The sequence below is a fragment of the Scyliorhinus torazame genome, chromosome 3, assembly GCF_047496885.1.
Source record: "Scyliorhinus torazame isolate Kashiwa2021f chromosome 3, sScyTor2.1, whole genome shotgun sequence".
Taxonomy (NCBI): domain Eukaryota; kingdom Metazoa; phylum Chordata; class Chondrichthyes; order Carcharhiniformes; family Scyliorhinidae; genus Scyliorhinus; species Scyliorhinus torazame.
Genome location: NC_092709.1, coordinates 268,753,848 through 268,779,704, shown reverse-complemented (window position 1 = coordinate 268,779,704; position 25,857 = coordinate 268,753,848). Strand labels below are relative to the sequence as shown.

Below are 25,857 nucleotides of genomic sequence, written 5' to 3'. Positions count from 1 at the left end.
AAATAGGATCGCCGTGACACAGACAGCCATGTACCAGGGCAACATGGACATTGCAGCAGCGCTCGAGAGCTTCGCCAAGTCACAACGGGACATGGCTGCGAGCATCGAGGGCATTGGCCTGGCGCTGGCTGACCTGAGTCGGTCACAGAGGGAGGTGACACAGTCCCTGTACTTCATGACTGCAAGCATGGAGACCCCGTTCAAGACAAGAGTGGGCCTCCAGACATGGCTGGGTTTCTCAGGCTTGAGAAAATCAAGTTCGCCCTGAGAGGATCAATTTTAGGGTTCGTTTGGAGGTGGTAACCGCTTATCGACTTCTTCGGAGAAAACTAAAATGTTAACAGATTCAATAAATGGGGGGGTGGTTAGGGTGTAAAGGGGGTGGGGGAGTTAGGCTATTTTTTTGTCTAGCTTAGATGGGAACAGTGGGAGATGGAGGGTGTGTTACGCACTGAATTATGTTTACATTTGTATTTGTATCTTTTGTTGTTATAAAACCTTAATAAAATGTTTGTGGAAAAAAAGGACTCGCAGCTTCTGGTGACGGCGGAGCCCCCGGTTTCTCCCCTGTCCCGAGGAATAGCCCGGGGGCCATCAGGCACCCCGAGGGAGGAGGAGGTATTGGGATCTATACTGGTGACTCCTGCAGGGGAGGTGCCAGATCACTGCAGCACTTCTGAAGCCGCCAACCATGCATGGCACATCTGATAGGAAGTGAGCAGAACGTGGTGGCACTCGCCACACGTGATACCCGGAAGACTGCAATGGGCCCGGTCGCTCCAGAGTACGGCCACCAAAGGGGACTCAGGTTGCAGGACAAGATATGCAGCAGGCTGCCTCCACTTCTGATGTACCATCTGGGTGACCCACTAGAAGGAGCATTAGGACATGTAAGGTTAGAAAGTTAGACACCAGTTAAGTTGGCACGGGTGAAGCACATAGGTCAATGATAGGGGCTGGTGCACAATACTTGTGTGTATCACAATAAACACCTGTTCACCAAAGTTCTGAACTGCCTCAGTCCTCTGTCTAAAGGGTGTGAGGGATGGATTGGTCTGGGAGCAGAGGATGTTTTCGGTGGAGGAGTGAGAGGCCAGTGGTGTGGGGTGCGGGTGTTGGAGGTGAATGCTGACCAGGGCCCCCAGGGCAGTTGGAGGCCACCCCCGGGGTCGCCTTCAGATGAAACAGTGGATGGGGCCAGATATATGGGGGCGCCATGTGATAGGGCCCTCCCAATGAGTAACCCATCACTGCACACCGCTCCCCTCCTCCCAGCCCAGACCCCGTCCCCACCTCCGCCACCCCAGGAGCTTGAAGGGACCCTGAGATGGAATGGCCAGCATGCATGCAGGAATCACCCAGGCGGATGGTGGAAAGTGCTACCCAGGGCAGGACTCAGGCCTCGTCAAATGATGCGGAGCACCATAGCTCATCGTGGAGCAGGTCGTCATCATCCTCCATCCCATTGACCAGACCCGCTGGCACTGCCAACCCAGGGCCCGCACCCTGTAATGAAGCAAGTAGGAAGGCACGGAGGGGATGAAGGTGCAGGGTGGGGGAGTGGCAGGCTTCATGTGTGGGGGTGGGACGCGATATTCAAACTGCTGGTGGCCAGGCCCCATAGTCAGTGCACCTGGAAATGTTCAGATTGTCCCGTGTGCGGCGGCCTCCTGGGCTGTATTGGAGGGCCCCGCCAGAGCAGTCCAGGCAGTTGAACCACATCTTCAGCATGCAAATGCACCATTCGATCACACTCCTGGTCACAGCATGGGCATCATTGTAGTGGTTCTTAAACCTTACTGGTTGTATCCTGAGGTAGCATCACCCAGGTGACACCCTTGCATCCAGTATTGCTAAGAATGCTGGGCTCTGAGATCCCACAGTATTCACCCAATTTACAGCCAAACACAAAATTTAGGCCCTGTTCACACCATGCTGATCAGACTGCTGAGCAACTGGATGCTGCAAAGTAACCTATGGTGACCCATCTTTCATTTTACCTTACAAGTGATAAGCTAAAACCCTTTCTCCACATCAATTCTGAATCAATCTCTTCCCACGTGGAGAATCATATTGCAAGCGAACATCCCAACACTCTATGACGCCAAGGACAGGCATCAAACAGATTATTTGAAGAACTAACATTTTGTTTTTCTGTTTCCACTACAAGTTACTGCTTTGATTTATTTTTGACAGCATAAGAGTAAAGGGAAACATCAATGCCAACTTATTACTGCCCTGGAGACATCTTTTTTCAAACTTAAAATGGTGCAAAGCGTAATATTGAAGTTAATCTAGGAATTACTAAACATTATTCATTCAGTTTAAGTACAGCACAAATCGATTGGGCCAAATAATATCCTATTCAGGATAAACTGATTGAAAAAACACTAAATTAAAGGGCATACTTTGGAAAAATTATGTGATAACAGTTACAATACAGAGAGATTAGAAATAGATGTAATGTGTTAATTTTTAACATGGCGACATTATGAAAGCATTATCAGTTTGTAGGGACTTTAAAAGCAGACTTGGATATTAATAATTTAATGAATCTGTAACATAGTAACATAATCAACAGACAAAAGAAGATCTTCAGGGACACCTAGCCCACCTATCTACAATATTCTCTTCTATGCATTTCTAATCACCTTAAACCTCATTTGTTGGTAAGCGTCTATTTATTTCCTTCCTGCAACCAAATTACAGTTTCATGTTCCAGCACCCAGACCAGTAATCTGTTCAATAGACGTGGCACATAGGAAAATATAAATATAAGAGCAGGAGTAGGAGAATGGGGCCTGAAATTTTGCCGATGGAGAGGGCATCTGTCTTAGCCAAAATGGCGCTGGAGACACAATTACATGACTCCTGCCAACCAAACCCAGCACCCACCATTGTCACCATGGGGGAGCGGGGTGAGGATTGTAGATTGCACATCCACGGTTCATGTGGGAAGCTACACATGTAAAAATGCATCTGCCTTCAAACAGATCAAAGTTTTGTTCATGGGATGTCTAAAACACAACTCATAGGTTTTACAATTTTCAGGATAAAGTCTAGACTTAGCAAAATCTTTGGAGAGGTAATGCACCCTTATGAATAGATCAAAGAAAACCTTGAGTGTGGTAAATTGCCCTTTGCGATTGATAGAGCTGTACATGAATGTGTGTAAAAAGTGGATGAACACATTAGAGCTGTCAAGCTGCAAAGGATTTAAATCTCCTGCCTTTTAAATTTAAAATGTATTAATCTGCAGTTTAAAAACAATCAGTGTTTGCTACTTCACACGGTCTGTTGACATAAGCCTGGGGATTTGTACTGCATGGCTGCTTTCACAACCTATCATTATCATAGTGGAGTGGCGGTCAATTCACTGCTTGATTCATAGCTTCAAGTGGTAATAAAATCTTTGATGTGAGGATCTGAATACAAATGTTTGTTTTTATAAAGGGATTATGAAATTAAAGGAAATGTTTGTTTTATAAGGGAGTAAGTAATTGAACAAATTTAAATGTGGTGAATGGATTATTGTCAATTAGAATACTTTTAACATAATTAAGTCATTAACAGGCACTTAGAACTTTATTTCGTCTTAGCATAGGTCCTGCGGTGTCCATGACAAATACTGCGTGAGTTGGCATGGAGGGTGAAAGGGCAAAGGATGGCAGGTAGAGGGCATTGTATGACTTGAGTGGATATTAAGTTGGCACAGAAGCTATAAAAGGCCATGAGGGGTACAGGGGAATAAGTGGCATGGAAGATATGAAGGGCCATGTTGGGTGGGTAAAGGAGTATATGTTGGCATGGAGGGTATGAGGGGCTGTGGGAGGGTGGCTTGGGTGCAAGAGGTGACATGAGTTGACATGAATGGGTCATTGGGAGATTATGGGGCATGAGGGAGTGTGAGGGGTGAGGCCTAAAGGGCTGGCTTTTGCTTTATTATTTTTCTTACAAATCCTAGACCACCAAGACAGATCTTCCACACAGGGAGGCGGGCTCTGGACCTGAGAGTCTGTTGCTGCATCTGCGCTGTTTCTTCAGCCGGCGGGCCTGACCCCAGTTAACATCTCCTCCCTGCCCCAAACAAAATGTAGAACATCCAAGGCACTTTCTCCCTGGGTGGGTTTCCAGAGTTAGGAATGTTCCTGACTGAGCAAAACTCCAGGTCTTCATCCCTCAAGACGGTTCTACTAATTCAGTGAGATCATGATTCATCTAACACCCTATAACCACCGTTGCCCCTTAATATCTTTGGTTAAGAGATACCTTCCCATCTTAAATAAAAAATTAAATTTTGATTGAAATGTGAACATATCAGCAGTCGTAGACCATTTGGCCCTTAGAGTATGGAACCCATCAAAGGATGGCTGCATTCTCTGAAAACCCCCATTGAATACTAGTTTTATAGGAAATATGTACAGGTTCAGCATTGATGTCCCCTATGTAAGCCTTGTTGATGAGATAAATGGGTTTAGACAAAGAAAGTTCGGAGATAGTGTCATGAGAATGTCGCTTTAAGAAATGGTTAGCTGCTCATGTTACTGCAGTGATGTCAGAGTGTGGGTGGAGCTGAGCTCTGGTTCTGCTTTTTAGTTTCACTTTGAGAAAAGCTTGGGTGTGTCTGCCTTTTTGGGGTTTTTCAGTGTGTTGCAGCTGAAGTCAGAAAAAGCAGCTGTACTGTCGATCTCTCTGCCATGAAGGACTAAATATTAATCATTTGGTGAATTCAGAATTATAAATGTTTTCAAAATAGAATATAAACCCTGATGTGCTTCTGTTTAAAGGTTTGTTAAGTCTTCTGGGTGTAAAGGACAGCATACAGATTACTTAGTGTTGTATTCTTTGGCGGGTGTATTTGATTTACTGATTGCTAAGATGTTCGCTGTTTGTTTTAGAAAGATTAATTTGAGTTCATAGAATAAACATTGTTTTGCTTTAAAAAAATACTTTCCATTTCTGTTGTACAATATCTGTAGAGTGAGCCGTGTGCTCCCCATACCACAATCGATTAAAAGTTGTGGGTCAGGTGAATTTCTTGACACACTTTGGGATTCTCTAAACCCTGGCCCATAACAATTGGGGGCTCAAGGGGGATAAAAGTCTATCTATTGGATTGGCTTAGTGAACTTAAAGACAGTGAGGGGTGAGCATATTGTGGTTGCTTTTCAGGTGTGGTATTTTAGTTTAAGTGGGGAGTGTATTGTGGACAATGGCTCTTTCAGACGCTCAGAAGTTTTTCAGGGTGGAAACGGTCACACGCAGTACCTTACGGAGAGAGACTAAAAGCAGACTGTTAGATTTGGCAAAAACATTGCAGTTAACATTACCTGACAAAATGCAAAAAGATGAGGTAATTATGGCGGTGGCTAAGCATTTAAAGTTGCCTGAGATACAGTTTGACTCATTGGAAATGGCAAAAATTCAGTTACAAATTAAACAAATGGAACATGAGAAAGAATTAAAGCAGCTTGAATATGAAAGAGAGGAAAAAGAAAAAGAAAGAGAGAGAGAGATAGAGAGGACAAAGAAAAGGAGAGAGAAGAAAGGAGGAAAGAAAGAATAGCCCTAGCAGAACAAAAAGAAAGAGAAAGGGAGATACAGATCAGGGAAAAAGATAAAAAGAGGGAGTTTGTACATCAGAAAATGGCCATGAAACATGACAGTCAGTTAAAATTGGCAGACGTAAAGGGAAACGTACAGTTGGATGATAGTGATGAGGATAGTGAGAAAGAGCGTCATAGTCGAAGGCGTGGTGGGGATCTATTTAAATATGTCCAAGCATTGTCAAGGATTGACAAGAAGGAGGTAGAAGCCTTTTTCATCTCATTTGAGAAGGTAGCTAAACAAATGAAATGGCCACAGGACATGTGGGTATTACTGATTCAAACAAAACTGGTAGGTAGGGTTAGTGAAGTGTTTGCATCACTACTGGAGGAGGTATCTGGGACATATGAGGAGGTGAAAAAATCCATCTTAGGTGCCTGAAGCTTACAGACAAAGGTTTAGAAATTTAAGGAAATAATTTGGTCAAACATACATGGAGTTTGAAAGGCTCAAACTGAGTAATTTTGACAGGTCGATAAGGGCTTTGAAAATAGACCAAACGTATGAAACTCTCAGAGAAATTATACTTTTGGAGGAGTTTAAAAATTGAATTCCTGATGTAGTGAGAACTCATGTGGAAGAGCAGAGGGGTAAAACTGCGAGATTAGCAGGTGAAATGGCAGGTGATTATGAATTAGTTCATAAATCAAAGCTTGGTTTCCAACATCAGTTTCAGCCTGTTAGGGATAGAAACTGGGGAGATGAGAAACACTCAAGTGGTAAAGGTAAAGGTGATCTGATGGGAGATAATAAGGAGAGTGTACCTCAGATTAAAAAAGAAATCCAGGAGGGTGGAAAAGAAATGAAAAGTTTCAAATGTTTTCACTGTAATAAACTAGGCCATGTAAAGTCACAGTGTTGGTGGTTGAAGAAAAGCACTGGGAAGGCTGATGTGGTAAAACAGGATAAGACAGTGGGGTTTGTTAGAGTGGTAAAGGAAAGCCCAAGGGAAGCGAAGGATGTGCAAAAGATTGCACAGACAGTTCAAGAGGTGATTGATAAGAAGGTGCCAGATGTCTTTAAAGAATTTATTTGTGTGGGTAAAGTTTACTCATGTGTATCAGGAGGAGTAGGTAAAGAAGTCACAATTTTAAGAGATACGGGAGCTAGTCAATCTTTAATGGTAAGAGATTAGGAGTTATGTAGTTTGGGAAGAATGATGCCAGAAAAGGTGGTAATATGTGGAATTCAGGGTGAGAGGAGTAGCATTCCATTATATAAGATACGGTTGGAAAGTCCAGTGAAGAGTGGTGAAGTGGTGCTCGGAGTAATAGAGAAACTATCTTGTCCAGGAATACAGCTTATCTTGGGTAATGATATAGCTGGATTGCAAGTGGGAGTGATGCCTACTGTGGTTGATAAGCCAGTGGAAAATCAGACAACTGAAGTGTTGAAGGACAAATATCCTGGGGTTTGCCGGATTGTGTAGTAACAAGGTTGCAAAGTCACAGGTTAAGACAAGAGGAGAAATCAAAGAGTGAAGATGAAGTTGAAGTGCAATTATCAGAAACGATTTTTGATCAGATGATTGAAAAAGAACACAAACAGGTGGAGGATGAGGTGGATATTTTTAGTTCAGGAAAATTGGCGGAGTTACAGCAAAAAGATATAGAAATAAAACTGATGTATTAGAAAGCGTACACAGAAAAGGGATCAGCGTGTATACCAGAGTGTTATTACCATAAACGTAATGTCTTGATGAGAAAATGGAGACCTTTACGTAAGCAGGCGGATGAAAAGTGGGCAGAAGTTCATCAAGTAGTATTGCCAGTAGGGTATAGAAAGGAGGTGTTGCGAGTTGCCCATGAGGTACCAGTGGGAGGTCATTTGGGAATAAGGAAAACTCAAGCTAAAATCCAGAAACATTATTATTGGCCTGGACTACATAAAGATGTAGTTAAAATTTGTCAATCATGTCACACATGTCAAGTGATAGGGAAATCTCAAGCAGTGACAAAACCAGCGCCCTTAAGACCCATTCCAGCATTTGAGGAACCTTTTACAAGGGTCCTAATTGATTACGTAGTACCGCTTCCTAAAAGAAAAAGTGGGAATCAATATCTTTTGACTACAATGGGTGTGTCTACTAGGTTTCCAGAGGCCATTCCAGTACATAATATTACAGCTAAAATGATTGTGGAGGAATTACTTAAATTCTTTACTAGATATGGAGAACCCACAGAAATACAATCGGATCAAGAATCAAATTTTACCTCAAACTTATTCAAAGAAGTTATGGATAGCTGAGGAATAAAACAATTTAAATCAACTGTGTACCATCCAGAATCACAGGGAGCGTTAGAAAGGTGGCATCAGACATTAAAGACAATGTTGAGGGCTTATTGTCAAGATTATCCAGAGGATTGGGATAAAGGAATTCCATTCGTACTGTTTGCAATTAGGGATGCACCTAATGAGTCAACCAAATTTAGCCCTTTTGAACCAATTTTTGGTTATGAGGTAAGAGGACCACTTAAATTGATTAAGGAAAAATTGGTGGGTGAGAAATCAGAAATTACATTATTGGATTACGTGTCAAATTTTAGGGAACGATTAAATAGAGCAGGTGAATTGGCTAGACAACATCTGAAAGTTGCACAAAATGTGATGAAACGGGTCACGGACAAGAAATCCAAAGTTCGTAGTTTTGTCAGTGGGGATAAAGTTCTAGTATTGTTACCAGTGGTAGGTGAGCCTTTAAAAGCTAGGTTTTGTGGACCTTATCAGATTGAAAGGAAATTAAGTGAGGTGAATTATATGGTAAAAACACCAGATAGAAGGAAAACTCACCGAGTGTGTCATGTGAATATGCTTAAAAGGCACTTGAAAGGGAAGGAGAGAAAAAGGAGACGGTTTTAATGATTCTAACTCAAAGTGATGAACCAAATCCAGATGACTGTGAATTTGACATACCTCAAATTAAATTGGAAAATGAGGATGTTCTTAAAAATTGGGATAAATTGTTGAGTTATCTTCCAGAGGAAAAACAAACTGACCTGAAAGAGTTATTGATATCACGTGGGCAAGTTTATGGAGATAAATTGGGAAGTGGGTCAATCAACCAAACCCCATATGCAAACTAATGTCTTGTTGGAGTGATTTAGACAGCATGAGAGCTTTGGGATCATAACCTGAATTTGCTGTCGTGCTGCAGTTTCCCACAAAAGAACATTTTCCAGTTGTACCCACATTATCTGAAGAAAAGAGAGGGTCCTGCCCAAAGAGAATCTGTACACCATGCCTATTAGTAACTCGACCAATGAAGCACTATTGATACAATTCATGGAGCTCCTTAACAACTAAAATAAGCACAATGATGTGGTTAACATCAAATCAGCTGGCAATTATTTGACGTTTAATTTGACTTCATTGTGGAGGAAATTCAAAGGGGTTTAAAACAACTGGCCACTCAGGTATCACCTGTTTCTCTCAAGTTTAATATGGGAAAATGCGAACTTTCCCACTTCGGCAGGAAGAATAAGAAAGCAAAATATTTTTTAAATGGGGGAGATTGTAGAACTCCGGCCACAGGGACCTAGGTTCCCTGGTATATTAATCACAGAAAGATTGTATGCAGATACAACAAGTGATTAGGAAGCCAAATGGACCATTGTTTCTCGCACGGGGAATAGAATACAAAAGTTGGGATGTTTTGCTACAGTTGTAAAGGGTTTTCGTGAGACCACATCTAGAGTACTGTGCACAGTTTTAGCTTCCTTAATTAAGAAAGGACATGATTGCATGAGAAACAGTTTTACCTCATTGATTCCTGGAACTTGGCGATTATTCAGTGAGGAGAGGTTGGACAGGTTGGGCCTGTATCCATTGGAGTTTCGAAGAGTGAGAGATTATCTTATTGAAACATAAAAGACCCTGAGGCGACTTGACAGGGTGGTCGGGGAAAGGGTATTCCCCCTGTGGGAGAAAATAGAACCAGGGGACACAGTTTAAAAATAAGTGGTCCCCCACTTAAAACAGAGATTAGGAGCATTTTTTCTCTCAGAGGGTGACAAGTCTATGAAACCCTCTTCTCCAGAGAGTGGTGAAGACAGGGTCTTTGAAGATTTTTGAGGCTGAATGAAGTTGATTATTGATTGACAGGGGAGTCAAAAGGCATGGGGGTAAGAGGAGCATTGAGTCGAGGTGACAGTCAAATCAGCCAAGATCATACTGAATTGTGGAGCATGCTCGAGGGGCCAAATGTCTTACTCCTGCTCCTACTTCGTATGTTCACATGTTTAATGATAGTTAAAGTTATAGAATATCTACAGTGCAAAAGGAGGCCATTTGGCCAATCGAATCTGCACACACCCTCCAAACGAGCACCCTACTTAGGCGCACCCCCCATCCACCCCACCCCTGTAACCTAACCTGCACTAAAGGGCAATTTTAGCATGGCAATTCCAAATAACCTGCACATCTTTGGACTGTGGAAGGTAACCAGAGCATCAGGCAGACATGGGGAGAACAGGCAAAGTCCGCACAGACACCCAAGGTCAGAATTGAACCTGCGTCCCTGGCGCTAGGAATAGAAAGACAAACATTTTCCAAACAAATTGCAAAATATCACAGATGACGCCATTGATCGTATAATATTTGGGCGACTCTTTCATTACGTTTTGCAACAAGCATAATGTTAGCCCCTTGATCTTTAATGATTATAACTTCTTCACATAAGGCAATATTATTATATTGAAATGTCACTTCCCATTGCCAATAATTTGCATTGATTTCCATTATCTTTGTGAAAAATTTGAAACATTGGTCAAATATAGAGGAAATGTTAATGAGATAGGTTCGGAATTGTAGTAGCAAGGGACTCACTGCTTACTCGAGAGCAATGTTTGTGCTTTGGAGATTTATCAAGATCTTGCCTTGTGACTTTCAACCTGGGTTCAATTCTGACCTTGGGTGACTGTCTGTGTGGCATTTGCGCATTCTCCACGTGTCTGTATGGGTTTCCTCCGGGTGCTCCGGTTTCCTCCCACAGTCCAAAGGTGCTGGTTCGATGTGTTGGCCATGATAAATTGCTACTTACTGTCCAAAGATGTGCAGGTTCGGTGGATTTGCCATGAGCAATGTGCAGGCTTAATGCGATAGGGCGGGAAGTAGGCCTAGATTGAGTGTTCTTTCGGAGGGTCAGTGTGCAGACTCGATGGGACAAATGGCCTCCTCCTGTACTGTAGGGATTCTATGGCTCAGCTGCCATATATTTTGGCCGCGGTCAAATAATTTCCATTTGATGCTAAAGTCAGAGAAAACTAGTTACATCCTTATTCACTGAAACAGTCTGACAAATTACTAAGATTGCTTATCACTCCTTTCTTAAGTCATATGACTGTGTACAAAGCTTGCTCCAGATTACATTTCCATGACCCTAAAGGACAGGAAGAGATAATGCCTATTGGTAAATTTTAAATAAAATAATTAAAGTCAGTTAACATTTTTGCCATAGTTTTGCACTAATTTGTAATGCAAAATAAACTATGCAAATATACTGACCCGGAACACCATTTCTGCATTACAGCTGCCTATCCTGCTGCCTATGGCCAGATTAGTCAAGCCTTTCCACAACCACCTCCAATGATACCCCAGCAACAGAGAGAAGGTAAGTTATTCACTATATTAACAGCATAAGATAAATAAACAGAGCAGATGTTTCATGGACTCAGGAATATGGAATTTATTCCACGATCATCATAATTCATGATAAAGTAAGTTACCAATGAAATACTAAGTGGAATAAAATTGTTCCTATATGACTGATAGGTTGAATGCACTTTTAAAGGATTTTTATGGCTATTTTATGCATGTATAAAACTGGAATAGAAGACAGTTTATTCTGTGACATACTCAGTTACTTTGAAATGCTTTAGTTGGTTGAATTGGATTTGCAGATCATTGCCTGAAAAGGTTAATCAAGTTAAGATTATACAAGGGTGTAAATCTCTGTCTGTGTGCCATGTAATGACTGATTATTCCATTAAAAAAGAGATTTGCAGTTATGACTCACCTTATCGCTTAGAAACATCTAAAATGCACTTTGAATTCCAGTGACTGCTGAAATGTACAGCAGTGAGATGAATAACCATTGAATCATAATTGCGATGATGGTTGCAGGAGGAATGTTGGCCAGGACACAAATAGAATTCAACGATTCTCTTCAAATAACGCTATGTCCCATTTCTACCTGACCCACTGGAAGATGCAGACAAAGTTTAACAGAAGAGACTGTTGCTATCTTTACTTGCTCTAAATATGGCAGTCAATAGGTTTGCCCTTCTTTTATCTCGATAATGCTATGATATGCTCTCACAGTCGCCAGGTATCAAATGATACCGCCACAAGGTTCAAAAGGGTATCGATCAAAGAACCAAATAACCAGTTAGTTAATTCAAGATCAATGATACTTTATTTACACACAAGATTAACTTACACATGCAACATAAACACTACGAGCTAAACTACACCTAACAGCTATGACAACCTGTACTTAACTTCAGGCACCTGGCTTAGGTCAGAGGAACAGTGGCCTTTGTTTGAATCTGGATCTGCTGGGTCTGGAGGAGTAACTGCGGTCCAGCTAGGATCATCCACCTGGTAGCGAGCGTTGAACTTGAACTTGCTTCTGGTCGTGGTGCTGCGATTGGAGATGGACGTTGCCGGAACGCCAGGTCCAAAAGAGATGGAACACATGGCAGTGCCTCTCTTTATCCTTGGGGGTTTTGCGCTCTTTTGGGTGGTCCTTAGGTTTGGACCCAATTAATTGGGCAGTTTTTGATCACTGCCTTCGATCTGAGCCAATAAAGGGGCGGGTGCCTTGATGGCTGGGCGTGTTCTAAGCAGTCATTGACCTTGCTGTTTATTCTTCCTGAGTAAAGGAAGTGGCGCCTTGAATGTTTGGGCTTGTATCGGTTACCTGAGTATCAATCCTTTGACTTACGGAGATGGGCCACCAAATGCGAATCGGTTGGGGGTTTCGATGCTGTCTGGATTCTCTGCTCACGAATATACATGCAGGCTCTGTGTCTGCCTGAATCTTACATTGTTCATATTTCCCTTTAGGCTTTGCGAATGTCCATGTTTCTTGTTGGAAGTGGCCATCCCAGATGGCTACAATCCGTCCTCTTGATCCTAAATGAGAAGCGCGATGGATCACACTACTGAATCTTCTTCTGTTCTCTGGTATGCTGGGTACCCTTAATCAAGGACAGGTTCTATACGACTCTGTCCTATGGATTGGAACATTTACCTAAGTTTTCTTTTAATACATCACACATCTGTAAAGAAACTCTAAGGGGGCACTATCACATTCAATCATACATTTCAACTTGTTTACACAATCAGGGGAACTTCTAACTGTCCTTATCTGAACTACACTTATGCTGCTTGCTCATAACCAAAAGAACTTATATTCAAGTACAAAATAAACAATAGCAGCATCACATTTCTACTTAACACTTATGCCATTTACAGAGAAAGTAATTTGTCTTGAAAACCACGGCATTTATTATTCAGAAAAGGGTTCAGAAAGAGTGTGGGGTCTGTTGAAGTCTGAAAACAGGGGCTCTGAGTGTGTATACTGGGGAGCGGGAGGCTCTCCTTCGCCAATTCCTAAGTCTGAGTGTCTGGACAACACTACAAAGTATTGCTATAATCAATAGAGCTTCTACCATGTAAGAAAGGGAATACCACTTTATGATATTATCGCACCATGTGGGGGTATCAGTGGCTGTTTCTATGTGTGGTGTAGTGTCCGGGCTAGGGGTATCGTGTTGGGTGGTCATGTTTGGGGCCTGTGTGGTGAAGGATATAGGGGCTGATAACGCACACAACTGTAGTGATCCAACGACGATCATGATGCAGGTCATCAGGTCTGTCTTCATTTTGTCTTTGTCTTCCTCTGTCTCCTGGTATATTCGTATATTACGGGGGGTACAAGCATAATATCTGTTATTATCTTGTTGTTTAATATCTCGTTTGTCTGTCTGTTTCTCCTTAACATGAATTTCCCATTTAGAACTGTCACCATATGTGACTCCCTCATTTTTTTTTTAAACCAACCATTTGGGAGACAAGACATCTGAGAAATAAATTCTGTCACAGTGCGAGCAATCTCGCAGCCTGTGGTCGATGCGCTGGGTGGGCAGACAATTTCTCCGTCCAGTGTTGAGGTAGTTTTTTTCCCGAGCAGCAAATTTGTTTCAAGTGTTTGGACATGTAAATAGTAGTTGGGGGTTAGCGACTGAAGGGTCGCCGGAAAGCAAACAAAAACTGTGGCAAAGTGCATTCTTTAAACCACACTTTAAAAGAACAGTAAAAGGGTTTCAAAAAGAACTTTCCGAATGGGGTGCGTATAAGCCAAGGCAGGGCAAGAAGGGTGGAATCCCGTGGTAGAGCGGTGATCAGTGCCATTGCTCCACTACCCAAGCTTGGCTGACCAAATACATAGGGGGTCCTCAGGCAGGGCGGGGATAAGTGCCGTTACTCCACTGCCTGGGTGACCTTACAAGAATGAAAGAATTTGAATATCTATGGACTTCCGACAAACTTGTTCCTTCAACTACCATGTGTCATCAAAAGGGTAGTTATGACTGCATCAAGAAATTTGGAATGAGATCAACACACAAAGTCGTACAAGATGCAAACATTTAACGTAAAAGACAAATTTTTTTTTAAAACGGGCAGGCTCCATCAGAGAATGGGACACCGTAAATCACATTTGGCCTGGGGTGTAACTAGCATATGGAGTCAGTGTAGTGTGACCGAAGAAGAGAGGAAGGAGGAGAGAAACAAAAATGAAGTGGCATTGCTGAGGTGTCCCTGCCATGAGAAGTGGCGGGTAAGCTCTCACAGTTTGCATGGGGCAGCTGGGACCTTGTAGCTGCTCTGGGTGGTGTTCTCTTTCATATATGGGGGCTAGTCTAGCTGATGGTGGAGGTCTCCTGCAATCTCGGGCAAAGTGTCCTGACTGCCCACAGTTGTAACATGACCACTGGGGCACATAAGGTGGAGCAGGCTCTTTGGTGTATTGCTTCCTTGGGTATGGTTCCCTGGGTGGGGGGTTGGGCTGTTGGTGTTGTTGCTGGTTCGGGGGATTTTGTCTGCATTCGCGGGCGTATTGTCCCTTCTGTCTGCAATTATAGCATCCCTGAGACTTATGGTGCTGTCCGTCATTTCTACCTTCATTTACCCATGCGGGGTCTTGATGTGTCCTTACTGGATTCATGTTTGCTTCTACCTTCTCCTGCTCTGCCTTTTTATGTAGGGATTGCTCCCAAGCTCTAGAGTGTCTCTTCAGAACCCACACTTCATTGTGTGCGAGGCCTGAGGGGTCATAATTTGCACATGCTTTTTGTCCTGCATCTGTGGCATGGGAGACTAAAATACGTGTCCATTTGGCTGTATTGTCTGCAGTTAAATGGGCGCGGGCTAAATCTCCAAATACTGCTGTGAAGTGTATCCAGAGGCATCCAGCAAATGCTGTTGGATGCTCTCCTTCCTTCTGCCTACATCGGTTGAGTCCTTCTACGGGATCTCCTCTATTATAGCCAATTGCATCTAGGATGGCAGTCTTCATATCCTGGAGGCGACCTCCTCCTACATTTTGTGGGTCGGGAAGGGCTGAACTAATGGATGGATCAAGACTCATTACTAAGAGTTTCACTTCTTCCTGCTCATCCAGACCGTACATGACTGTCTGTTGTCTAACTCGCTCAAAGAAATGGTGTGGGTCTGATGTGGGGTGAAAGGTTTCTATTTTATCACGGCCATCCTTTAACTGGGTGGTGGTTAGTGGGGTGGTGTACACGAAATCGGGTTGGTCTTCTGTCGGTACTCTGCGCTGCCTGGTGACTGGATTCATAGGATTGGGTGCTACCTGTGCAGTCGGTGGTGCGGGTGCTTTCCTTTTCGGGGCCTAGGGGAGCTCTATTCTAAATCTCTGTTCCATTTATGTACCGATGGACCATTTCATTAAGTTCCTGCCAATCGGGGCCATCTTCCTGGTCTAAATCTGGTCCAAAGGTATCTCTGAAACCATTCTGAACTGAGAGCAGTGATTGCAATTTTACAATTTGCTGCCTGCATTTGGCATGGTCTACCGAACTCTGCCTCTGTTCCATGGTGGAACTGTGGAGTGCTCGTAGGGCTGCCTTTAAGTCCTCGCATTGCTTTTTCAATTGTTCTACTTGATGTTCTGTTTCTTCTCTTACCGAGACCACGTGTTGCGTGTCTTGGTAGGCCTTATCATACTGTAACTGAATGCTACTTAGGTGAGCGAGACAAGATTGGTGTACCCGTTTGACATCAGCCATTTCCTTGTCCTTCGCCGTTAGCTGCTCTCGCAGTTGCTCGTTTACTTTTTCGCATTCACTAACGTTTCCCTCATTCCTCTTCTCTTTCTCTTCAAGCTGCCTGCGGAGCATCCTCACGACCTCCTCTGTGCCTCGCAATTGTGCCAAAAAGGACACGATTGCCATCGGCTTACGAATTCTACTTAAACTCTTTTTATGGATCTCGGTCAGGTTATCCCACCAAGTTTGTCCTATACTACCAGGACCTGTCTCTTCATTTGCACAAAACTCAGACCATAGGGACCGTCCTTTTCCCTTTAGGTACTTCCTAATTTCCTCTTCCCATATGGGACACTGTTCTGCTCTATCGGTCGCTGCGACCTAGGGTTCCTGTGGGTACATAAGGTGTTCCATTGCCTTCATTGTTCATTGCCATCTCTACCATACTCTCTGTATCTCTACCGTAATCTCTGTATCTCTACCGTGAATTTGGGATGGGGGGAATAAAGCGGTGATGCAAGCAGCGGGTATGGCTTAAGCTATTTTCCGGTTCACACAACTCTCGAAAATTTCACGCAACAAAATCTAACGTGTTTACCTTATATCCCTGTTAGTACACATGCAAATTACTACATACTTCCGAATCTTGGAGGTTTGATCGATACTGGTCTTACACTTGTGGTTTATTTCACTTTTCAAATTGGGTTTTGAATTCAAAGGTTTTGTGGGTTTTCTCGGAGTGACACAGTCACTTCTGGGTCGAGTCCCGTCAGAGGTCGCCAATAAATGTTGCTATCTTTACTTGCTCTAAATATGGCAGTCAATAGGTTTGCCCTTCTTTTATCTAGATAATGCTATGATATGCTCTCAGAGTCACCAGGTAACAAATGATACCGCCACAAGGTTCAACCGGGTATCGATCAAAGAGCCAAACAACCAGTTAGTTAATTCAAGATCAATGATACTTTATTTACACACAAGATTAACTTACACATGCAACATAAACACTACGAGCTAAACTACACCTAACGGCTATGACAACATGTACTTAACTTCAGGCACCTGGCTTAGGTCAGAGGAACAGTGGCCTTTGTTCGAATCTGGATCGGCTGGGTCTGGAGAAGTAACTGCGGTTCAGCTAGGATCATCCGTCTGGTAGCGAGCGTTGAACTTAAACTTGCTTCTGGTCGTGGTGCTGCGATTGGAGATGGACGTTGCCGGAGCGCCAGGTCCAAAAGAGATCGAACACATGGCAGTGTCTCTCTTTATCCTTGGAGTGTTTCGAGCTCTTTTGGGCGGTCCTTAGGTTTGGACCCAATTAATTGGGCAGTTCTTGATCACTGCCTTCGATCTGAGCCAATAAAAGGGCGGGTGCCTTGATGGCTGGGCGTGTTCTAAGCGGTCATTGACCTTGCTGTTTATTCTTCCTGAGTAAAGGGAGTGGCGCCTTGACTGTCTGGGCTTGTATCGGTTACCTGAGTATCAATCCTTTGTCTTACGGAGATGGGCCATCAATTGCTAATCGGTTGGGGGTTTCGATGCTGTCTGGATTCTCTGCTCACGAATATACATGCAGGCTCTGTGTCTGCCTGAATCTTACATTGTCCATATCTCCGTTTAGGCTTTGCGAACGTCCATGTTTCTTGTTGTAAGTGGCCATCCCAGATGGCTACAAGACCATCAACCGCCATACAATGTAATACCCTCAGTTCTGCAATGAGTTGCCACCTTGGTTTTTAAGACCAAGTGATCCTGTGGTGTTAGAACCCACAACCATCCGTGACTCATTACTAACTGCTACCAACCGAGTCGGGATAATACTATAGGAACATTACTTAGTTTGATATTGAACAAATGGTAAAACAAACCTCCTGCACATTTTCCTTTGCTGGCCACTTGTTGTATGCCAGACAGTGCATAGTTCAGCTTTCAGTGTCAGTAAAGGATGTATAGGGGCGGCACAGTGGCACAATGGTTAGCACTGCTGACTCAGAGCGCCAAGAACCCGGGTTCAATTCCACATTGGGTGACTGTCGGTGTGGAGTTTGTACGTTCTGCCCATGTGTGCGTGGGTTTCCACTGGGTGCTCCGGTTTCCTCCCGCAATCCAAAGATGTGCAGGTTTGGTGGATTGGTCATGCTAAAATTGCCCCTTAGTGTCCAGGAATATGCAGGTTAATTCATGGGGATAGGGCAGGATGGGCAGGGGAATGGATATAGGTAGAGTGCTCCTTCAGAGGGTCGGTGCAGACTTGATGGGCTGAATGGCCTCCTTCTGTACTGCAGGAATTCTATGATTCTCCTAGTTAAGCCCAAACATTTTCATCTGATAAGGTCACAGATAGCTTTGCTTGATGAGGCCAAATGCCATTCCATCTGAGTGAATTTAACTCAGGAAAGACTTGTGATCAGCCATGCCGCCGTCTGGTCTGTACATCTGAGAAGCATACTTAACATCCAAACCATATACGAAGTTCCTTAACTTCACTGTGTTTCAACATCATTTTTGGCCATCATTACTGAGACACAGTTAAATGCTGTTGGTGGAATCAAGATAATGTTGTGGAACATTGTTAAATTCCATGGACTATGTTATATTCATTACATTCACAGTGGAAATGATCCATATCCTGCGGCAGCTTAATATGAAATTGGTCCATAGAAACCCAGTTCTGATTGCTAGTTTTGCATGACACTATTTGATCCCAAGACAGCAGCTAAAATTTCAGCTGTATAATTAGACAGGAGATTCCACACTGAAAATTTAAGTTGGTACACTCTAATAGTTGTTTTGAAGTAGAAAACATGTGTATTGTTGAAAAAGAGACTTTTTTGTCAAAGCTTTTCATCTTGCACTCATTAGGACAATTGGCAGGAACATCAAATATAAAGGGAATGACAATTTGTACCGTAAGAAAAGAGAGTGCTGATTGGTTGGCAAGTGGACTCAGGTTAGTCGAGGTGTTGCCATGGAGAATGAACCAGTTGCTGGTGACTGGCAGTTAACTCTATCAACACCTCTAGCAGCTGAAGTCCACTTATAGAATACCTACAGTGCAGGAAGGAGGCCATTCAGCCCGTGAATCTGCCCCGTCTCTTCGAAAGAGCACCCCACTTCGGCCTAAAACCCATGTTATCCCTGTAAGCCCACCTAGGACCAGTTTACCATTGCCAATGCACCTAATATGCACATCTTTGGGCTGCTTTGGACTGTGGGAGGAAATCGGATCACCCGGAAGAAACCAACGCAGACGCGGGGAGAAAGTGCAAACTCCACACAGTCACCCAAGGTGGGAATCGAACTTGGGTCCCAAAATATGTTTGAAAGCAAATTAGAAATTGCTGAAAAGACACAGAAGGTTATCAGCATCTGTGTTGAAGAACAATCACGAAGAAGGACCTGCACCCAAAAGTTTCCAGCTAACTCATGACAGCCTAGAAAAGGCACACAAGTGAGTACACACTACTTGTAAGCATCAGTGACAATAACCATTCTTATTAATGTAACACCTTACAGTACCGTTTAGGCACATTACTACCACTGACTAATGGTAGCTTTAGTCCACAATATGTCAAGAAGACACCAGTGAATATGTTCAGCACTATACCCAAACTGCAACTCCTGGCCTCTCTTAAAATGTACACATCAATTCTAAAGCAGGTCAGAACTTTACCTTGCACTGCAATTTAATTATGTTTCAAATATTACAACAATGACTACATTTCAAAAGGTACTTCATTGGCTGTGAAGTGCTTTGGAATCCAACAGGTTAGTTTGGAATCACTAGTTTTCGGAGCGTAGCTCCTTCAACAGGTGAGTGAGGAAGGAGCTGCACTCCGAAAGCTAGTGACTCCAAACAAACTTGTTGGACTTCAACCTGGTGTTGTAAGACTTCTTACTGTGCAATGCCAGCATCTCCACATCGTGCTTTGGAATGTCACGAGGCCATAAATAGTGCTATATAAATGCAATTCTTTACTTTGGTGTATTAATTAGCTGAGCAATTTATTATTGAGCTTTTCGAAAGTTCACCCTGAAACAGTTTTGTTGAAAATGGTGATTCCGGTACAGAATGTTAATGTGCTACAAGATGTAATAAACACACAAAGGCTCACGTACAAGCCCAGTAAATGACATTGAAGATATTTGCAGACAATTACATATCTGTTTTCACATCCTTGTTTGCAGAGAAATGTCACGGAGACCACTACCCTCTGTGTAAACTGTTTTAGCATTAGCAATTCATGCTTGGCAAGTAAAATAACATATTAGCCAGGGGAATACTGGTTAGCAAATATTCATTAGGACTCAATTTACGATTAAAAGGAAGAAATACTATGCTCCCATCATTGAAATGAAGCCAAGCCTAATACATTTTAATGAAGTGGAAATGGGCTGCTGTCAGCTCGAAGACGGACTTGTTCGTTTCAGGTTTTGTCAGTAATGTGAATGAGTAAATGCTACTAATGCGAATAATCTGTAGGGTCACTCTGAAAACTTCACTGCTCAAAATGCAATGAAAGACTTCATTACTTTTGAAATGCATTTTAAAATTTAAAAATGCAGTCTTGTCAGGTACAATTGAAAACATTTAGTGCAGCAAATTGTACAACATTACTTACCATCCATCCACCTTTCTCAATGCATTCATATTGTGCTCAACTGGAAGCATCCAGCTGCTCAGCGAAACAATCACTTTTCATTAGTAAAGCCTTCCTTGGCTCAGGTAAACAAAGTGATTTGAACACAGAGGCCTCATCCATTTCAAAGTAAACCAGGTGAAACATTTGAAACTCAACACCACAAAATCCCTTTTGCTGTCATGTTAATTAAGGGCTTTTGAGAGCAGCGGCTCACACTGGCCTTGAGAAGGATAACTCCTGAAACTCCCACTCTGATGCATTCCACCTCTCGCTCATTCTATCTTCCTGTAAAATGCTCCAGAATAACTGCCTCCCTGACCAAGAACCGCAGGATTCTCCGTCCCGCCAGCCCCGTTTTCCGGTGTGGCGCGGCCCCGCTGGCAACGGGATTCTCCGTTCCCGCAGCCGGCCAATGGGGTTTCCCATCGTGGCTACCCGCAGGCCATCGGGAAACCCACAGGCATGGGTGTGTTGCCGGCGAAGCGGAGAATCCCGCCGGTGGAGAATTCCGCAGCTGTTCTGATGTCTGCTTCCTTGGCTCAGTGTTGAATTATGTCTGAAAACACTCCTGTAAAGTGCCTTGGGACATTTTACTTAGCTCAAAACACAACATAAATATAAACTGCTGCTGTTGACAGGATTTCACCCTCGTATTTACCTCTTACTCACTTTTCAATGCCGCTGCCAATTTTCCAGATTTTCTGTGCGCCACATCTCTTTGGATGAGGAGAAGGTTGAGAAGGGCGGTGAGGGGCAACCCGTGGAGGAGGAGGAGGAAGAAGGACTTTGGGTGATGGTCAGGGCCTGCTTGGGGCACAGGACTAGAGATGTCCTCATAGCCTCTTGGTTTGGTGACAACCAGGACTAGGTTGTGAAGATCTCTCCCACCATGGGGGTCTGACATGCACTCACTATTGTGGTCTCCATGGCAGACGCCTCCCTTGCACTGTTGGCCTCATTGTATAGGAGTGAGGCACCATCTCCTTGGACAGAACGCAATGGTTCTCCTCCATTTAGCCATGTAATCTGAGGAGGGATGCTGTCATCCCTTCCTGACACTCACAACTCTGCCTTTGCAGCACCACCATCTCTGGGATGACCAGATTCAGGGGCATGTCATCGGCCTGGGACTCAGCAGAGTCTTGGGCTCTGCCTTCCCTCCTTCACCTGCTGTGGATCTTCAGCGGTGAGGTGCTCACCAGTGTGACCCAGAAGTTTGTCTGTCAGTTATTTACATCAAGGTGTGAGTATCTGCACTAGTGGAGGATGCAGGTGAGAGCTGTGACACCTCCCTTTAATGCTTGTCTCCAAGTTGTCTCCCTCAGTGCTGCTCGGGTCTGTGCTCTTGGCTGGCCTACTGATTGAAACCGTGAGGTGGGTGGGAGTGAGATCACGTGGAGGTGTGATGGGTGTGTTAGGGGCTACAGCGAAAAACAGGAGGAGGCAGACTTACCCTGGCTGCACAAAGAAGGTCATTCACCTTCTTTCAGCATTGTAGCGCCATTCTCTCATGGAGGGCTGGCATTCACTATCGCAGCCACCCAGGTGGGGTTGGTGACCTTGCTTGCTAGGTGTCTGGCTGATCGCAGGTACAGGATGTCACACCTCTGCTTGATACCATCCAGAGATTTGGTGAGGGCTCCCTCCGTGAAATGTGGTGCTGTCTTCCTGGCAGTCATTCCTCGCCGACTGGACTTGGAACAGCTAGGGAGGTGTTTAAAAGGAGCGTCCCATTGATTACAGAGATTACATTTTCCCGGGGCGAGCGAATCAGGGGCAAGCCACCATGAGCGCGGCGTGAGCTGCGTGGGAGAAAACAAATTTTGTTATAAAAGCTGAATGTCCAGTTAGGATTCCTGCTGGCACTGGCGGTTTTCCCGTCGGGACTGACACTGAAAAAATATGGGAAAATTCCATCCAACATTTCGAGTGCGTATGACTCTTCTTCAAAACTGGTTCCAGTCAGTGGTGACCTGCAGGATGTTGATAATAGGAATTTGATGATGCCATTGAGTGGCAAGTGAAAGTGGATAGACTTCCTTTTGTTGCAGGTGGTCATTGTGTGGTGCAACTGTTACTTGCGACTAACCCAAGCCTGAATGTTAGTTTGCTGCATACAGGCATGGACTACTTCAGTATCTGTGTAATTGCAAATTGAATTGCACGCTGTGTAACCATCAGTGAACTTCCCCACATGACCTTGTTACGGAGTGAAATTAATCGATGAAGCAGCTGAAGGTGGTTGAGCAGAGGATACTGTTCTGCAGTTGTGTTCTGGGGCTGAGATCATTGGCCTCCAACAACCATAACCACCTTCTTTTGGACTAGGTGTGACTTCAGTCAATGAAGAGCTTTCCCTCTGATTTCCTTGACTTCAGATATAGTCGGACTCTTTGGTGTCACACTCAAGCTAATGCTGTATTTTAATGTAAAGGGCAGTCACCCTCCCCTCCTCTCTTGAATTCAGCTCTTTTGTCGATGTTTGGATTAAGGCTATAATGAGGTCTGGAGCTGAGTGGGCCTGGTGGAACCCAAACTGAGGGTCTGTGAACAGAATATTGGTGAGTAAGTGTAGCACTGACAATGACACATTCCACCACTTCGCTCATAACTGAATGCAGAAAGGTGGGACATTGATTGGTCAGATTGGATTTGTCCTGTTTATAATACCTGGTCTATCTTTTACTTTGTTGAGCTGTGTGCAAGCGTGCAGCTGTACTGGAACAGCTTAATTAGCAGCATGGCTAGTTCTACAGCACTACAGTGGGATGTTTTTAGAAGCCATAGCATTTATTGCAGCTAGTGCACTTAGTCATTTCTTGATGAAGCACATGGAGTGAGGCTAAAGACTGGCTTCTGTGACTCTGGGCAAAGGCTAAAGACTGGCTTCTGTGACTCTGGGCAAAGGCTAAAGGCTGGCTTCTGTGACTCTGGGCACTTCAGCAGGAGACTGAAATTGTTCATCCACTCAGAAAGTGTGCTGGAAGGTGGTTGAGAATGTTTCACCCTTGTCTTTTGCACTCAGATGCTGAGCATCATTGAGGATGGGGATGTTCATGAAGCCTCCTCCTCCGCTTATTTACTTAATTGTCCACCACAACTGGATGTGACAGGACTGGAGGTGACAGCGGCACGGTAGCACAGTGGTTAGCACTGTTGCTTCACAGCGCCAGGGTCCCAGGTTCGATTCCCACTTGGGTCACTATCTGTGTGGAGTCTGCACATTCTCCCTGTGTCTGCGTCGGTTTCCTCCAGGTGTTCCGGTTTCCTCCAAAACGTCCTGAAAGACATGCTGTTAAGTAATTTGGACATTCTGAATTCGCCCTCCGTGTACCCGAACAGGCGTCGGAATGTGGCGACTAGGGGCTTTTCACAATAACTTCATTGCAGTGTTAATGTAAGCCTACTTGTGACAATAAAGATTATTATTAATGTAAATTTTCCTCTTTATCAAATCCATGCTTTTTGAGAGAGTACTTGATGTGGAAACAGGTACGGACTAGAAGGTCCATCTATAAGAAAAGGCAGATAGATTGAAAGAAAAACACTATAAGATACCTCGTACATTCAGTTCGTCTCCTACCTATCCTTCATTTTCTTAGCTGAAATGTCAAAATTCTAAGTAATAGGCCACAAAAGATGTCCTTTTGAGGTAGGTTTTTTTGATGTTTGCTATTTTGTATAATAATAAGGCATAGGTATTGGCATGTATTGTTACTTCATTAGCTGCAAACCTTAATGTGTTTGTGCATGCTTTTTTCCAGCAGGTTTGTGAACTGAGATGCTTATTTTGATATCTTCCATTTCTGTACCACTTTTCAACTCTTTCAATGTAGTGCAATCCTTTCTCTGCAGGTCCAGAGGGTTGCAACCTTTTTATCTATCATCTTCCTCAGGAGTTTGGAGATGCTGAGCTCATGCAAATGTTCCTGCCTTTCGGTAATGTCATCTCCTCAAAAGTGTTTGTGGACCGAGCGACAAACCAAAGTAAATGCTTTGGTGGGTACAGATAAAAAAAAGTTCAATTGCTATTCTGTGAGAAATGATTTTAAAAACTAGATTTTATGTCAACACACACTGAAATAATTATGTCTGAACAATGAGTCATTGCAAATTATGAAAGATTCCACTCTTCTGTCAATTAACCTTTAACCTTTCCCCTCAGCAACCCAGCTAAGGCTTTAACGACCAATTTATTTTGCTGAGGGAAAAGGACTGGATTATATTTAACATTACAATATTCTTGCTTTGCTTTTAGATTACCAGAACTTCTTGTACGTAGATATGTAGAATACTGTATATCCTTGAATGGAACAAGGTCCTTGAATACTTTTGTACAAACAGTTGAGGGTTATAACTGAACAATTAGTCAAAACCCCATGAACAATCGATTATCTTCTGACTGAAAAACTGCTTTGGAACAAGCACAAATCTTCACATGTAGTTGAACTTGAATGCTTTCGAGAACAAAACAGAACATGGGCTTTTCCACATGTGGTTCTGGATAATGATCGCTCTTGTTCTTTTTTGTTCTGTTTATTGTTTTCCAAAAATGACATGAAAGTTTGTAGCTGAGTCATTTCCCTTTGCTATTGATCTGAAAAGGGTGTAGTAACTTTCATTTGGATTCAGCACAAATTTGGCAGGAGGCTATTTTTAAAAAAAGAAAGCTACTTCCCCAAGAGATGGCCTGAATCGATAATGCTTGATGTAGATGTAACGTCATTGACTTTTCTTCTTTTTAATGTGGTTGCTCCGTATTTTTATTAACCTCAAAATCTGGGAAATTAATACTCCCAAAATAAACAGATTGCCAAAATAAACAGTTGAAAGGGATCAAGGCCATGTTACTACCAGAATGTCTTTTGCACACACCAACTCTTCATGCATTAGTCTTATTTTTTTTGTGGTATTTTTGTGCTGCCTCCAACAAACATATTAGTTACACTTGAGATAAATGTCTGTTCTGTAAAATACAGTCAGTTGGTTGTATTCAAGGAAATCAGATATCTATTGATTAAGTTAACCTGTATACAGTGGAACTCAAATTAGAACACGTAAAAGATGCAATAATTTTGATGCAGATTATAAACAAATGACTTAAAATAATGTTTGGAACTTCCAGAAGATCCTGAATGGGATCAAAGGCTGTAAGTGGGTCCCACTGTAAACACCTCGACCAATTTAATGACCTCATTAATGAACACCGAGTACATTTTGTAGCATTGCAAATATTCTGACCTACTATGCTGTGTAAACATATTTAATGCAGAGAGGAATATAAATAAAAGATAACATCAAAATATTTCATA

General features: G+C 43.2%; 1 protein-coding gene across 23 annotated transcripts in view; it reads left to right on the top strand.

The window, feature by feature from the left end:
- The window catches only part of celf4 (CUGBP, Elav-like family member 4), a 1,524,235-nt gene that overhangs the window by 1,438,482 nt on the left and 59,896 nt on the right, over window positions 1-25,857 (top strand). For 16 of the 23 annotated variants that reach the window (XR_011940282.1, XM_072497241.1, XM_072497239.1 and 13 more), the window contains 2 exons: window positions 11,135-11,215; window positions 24,401-24,544. Coding sequence is in view for 22 of the 23 variants with exons in the window: in XM_072497241.1 (XP_072353342.1) it covers window positions 11,135-11,215; window positions 24,401-24,544 (225 nt within the window). In the remaining variant the exon portion in view is untranslated. The remainder of the gene's footprint in view (window positions 1-11,134; window positions 11,216-24,400; window positions 24,545-25,857) is intronic. The other 7 variants (XM_072497251.1, XM_072497244.1, XM_072497252.1 and 4 more) reach the window with 1 other exon arrangement.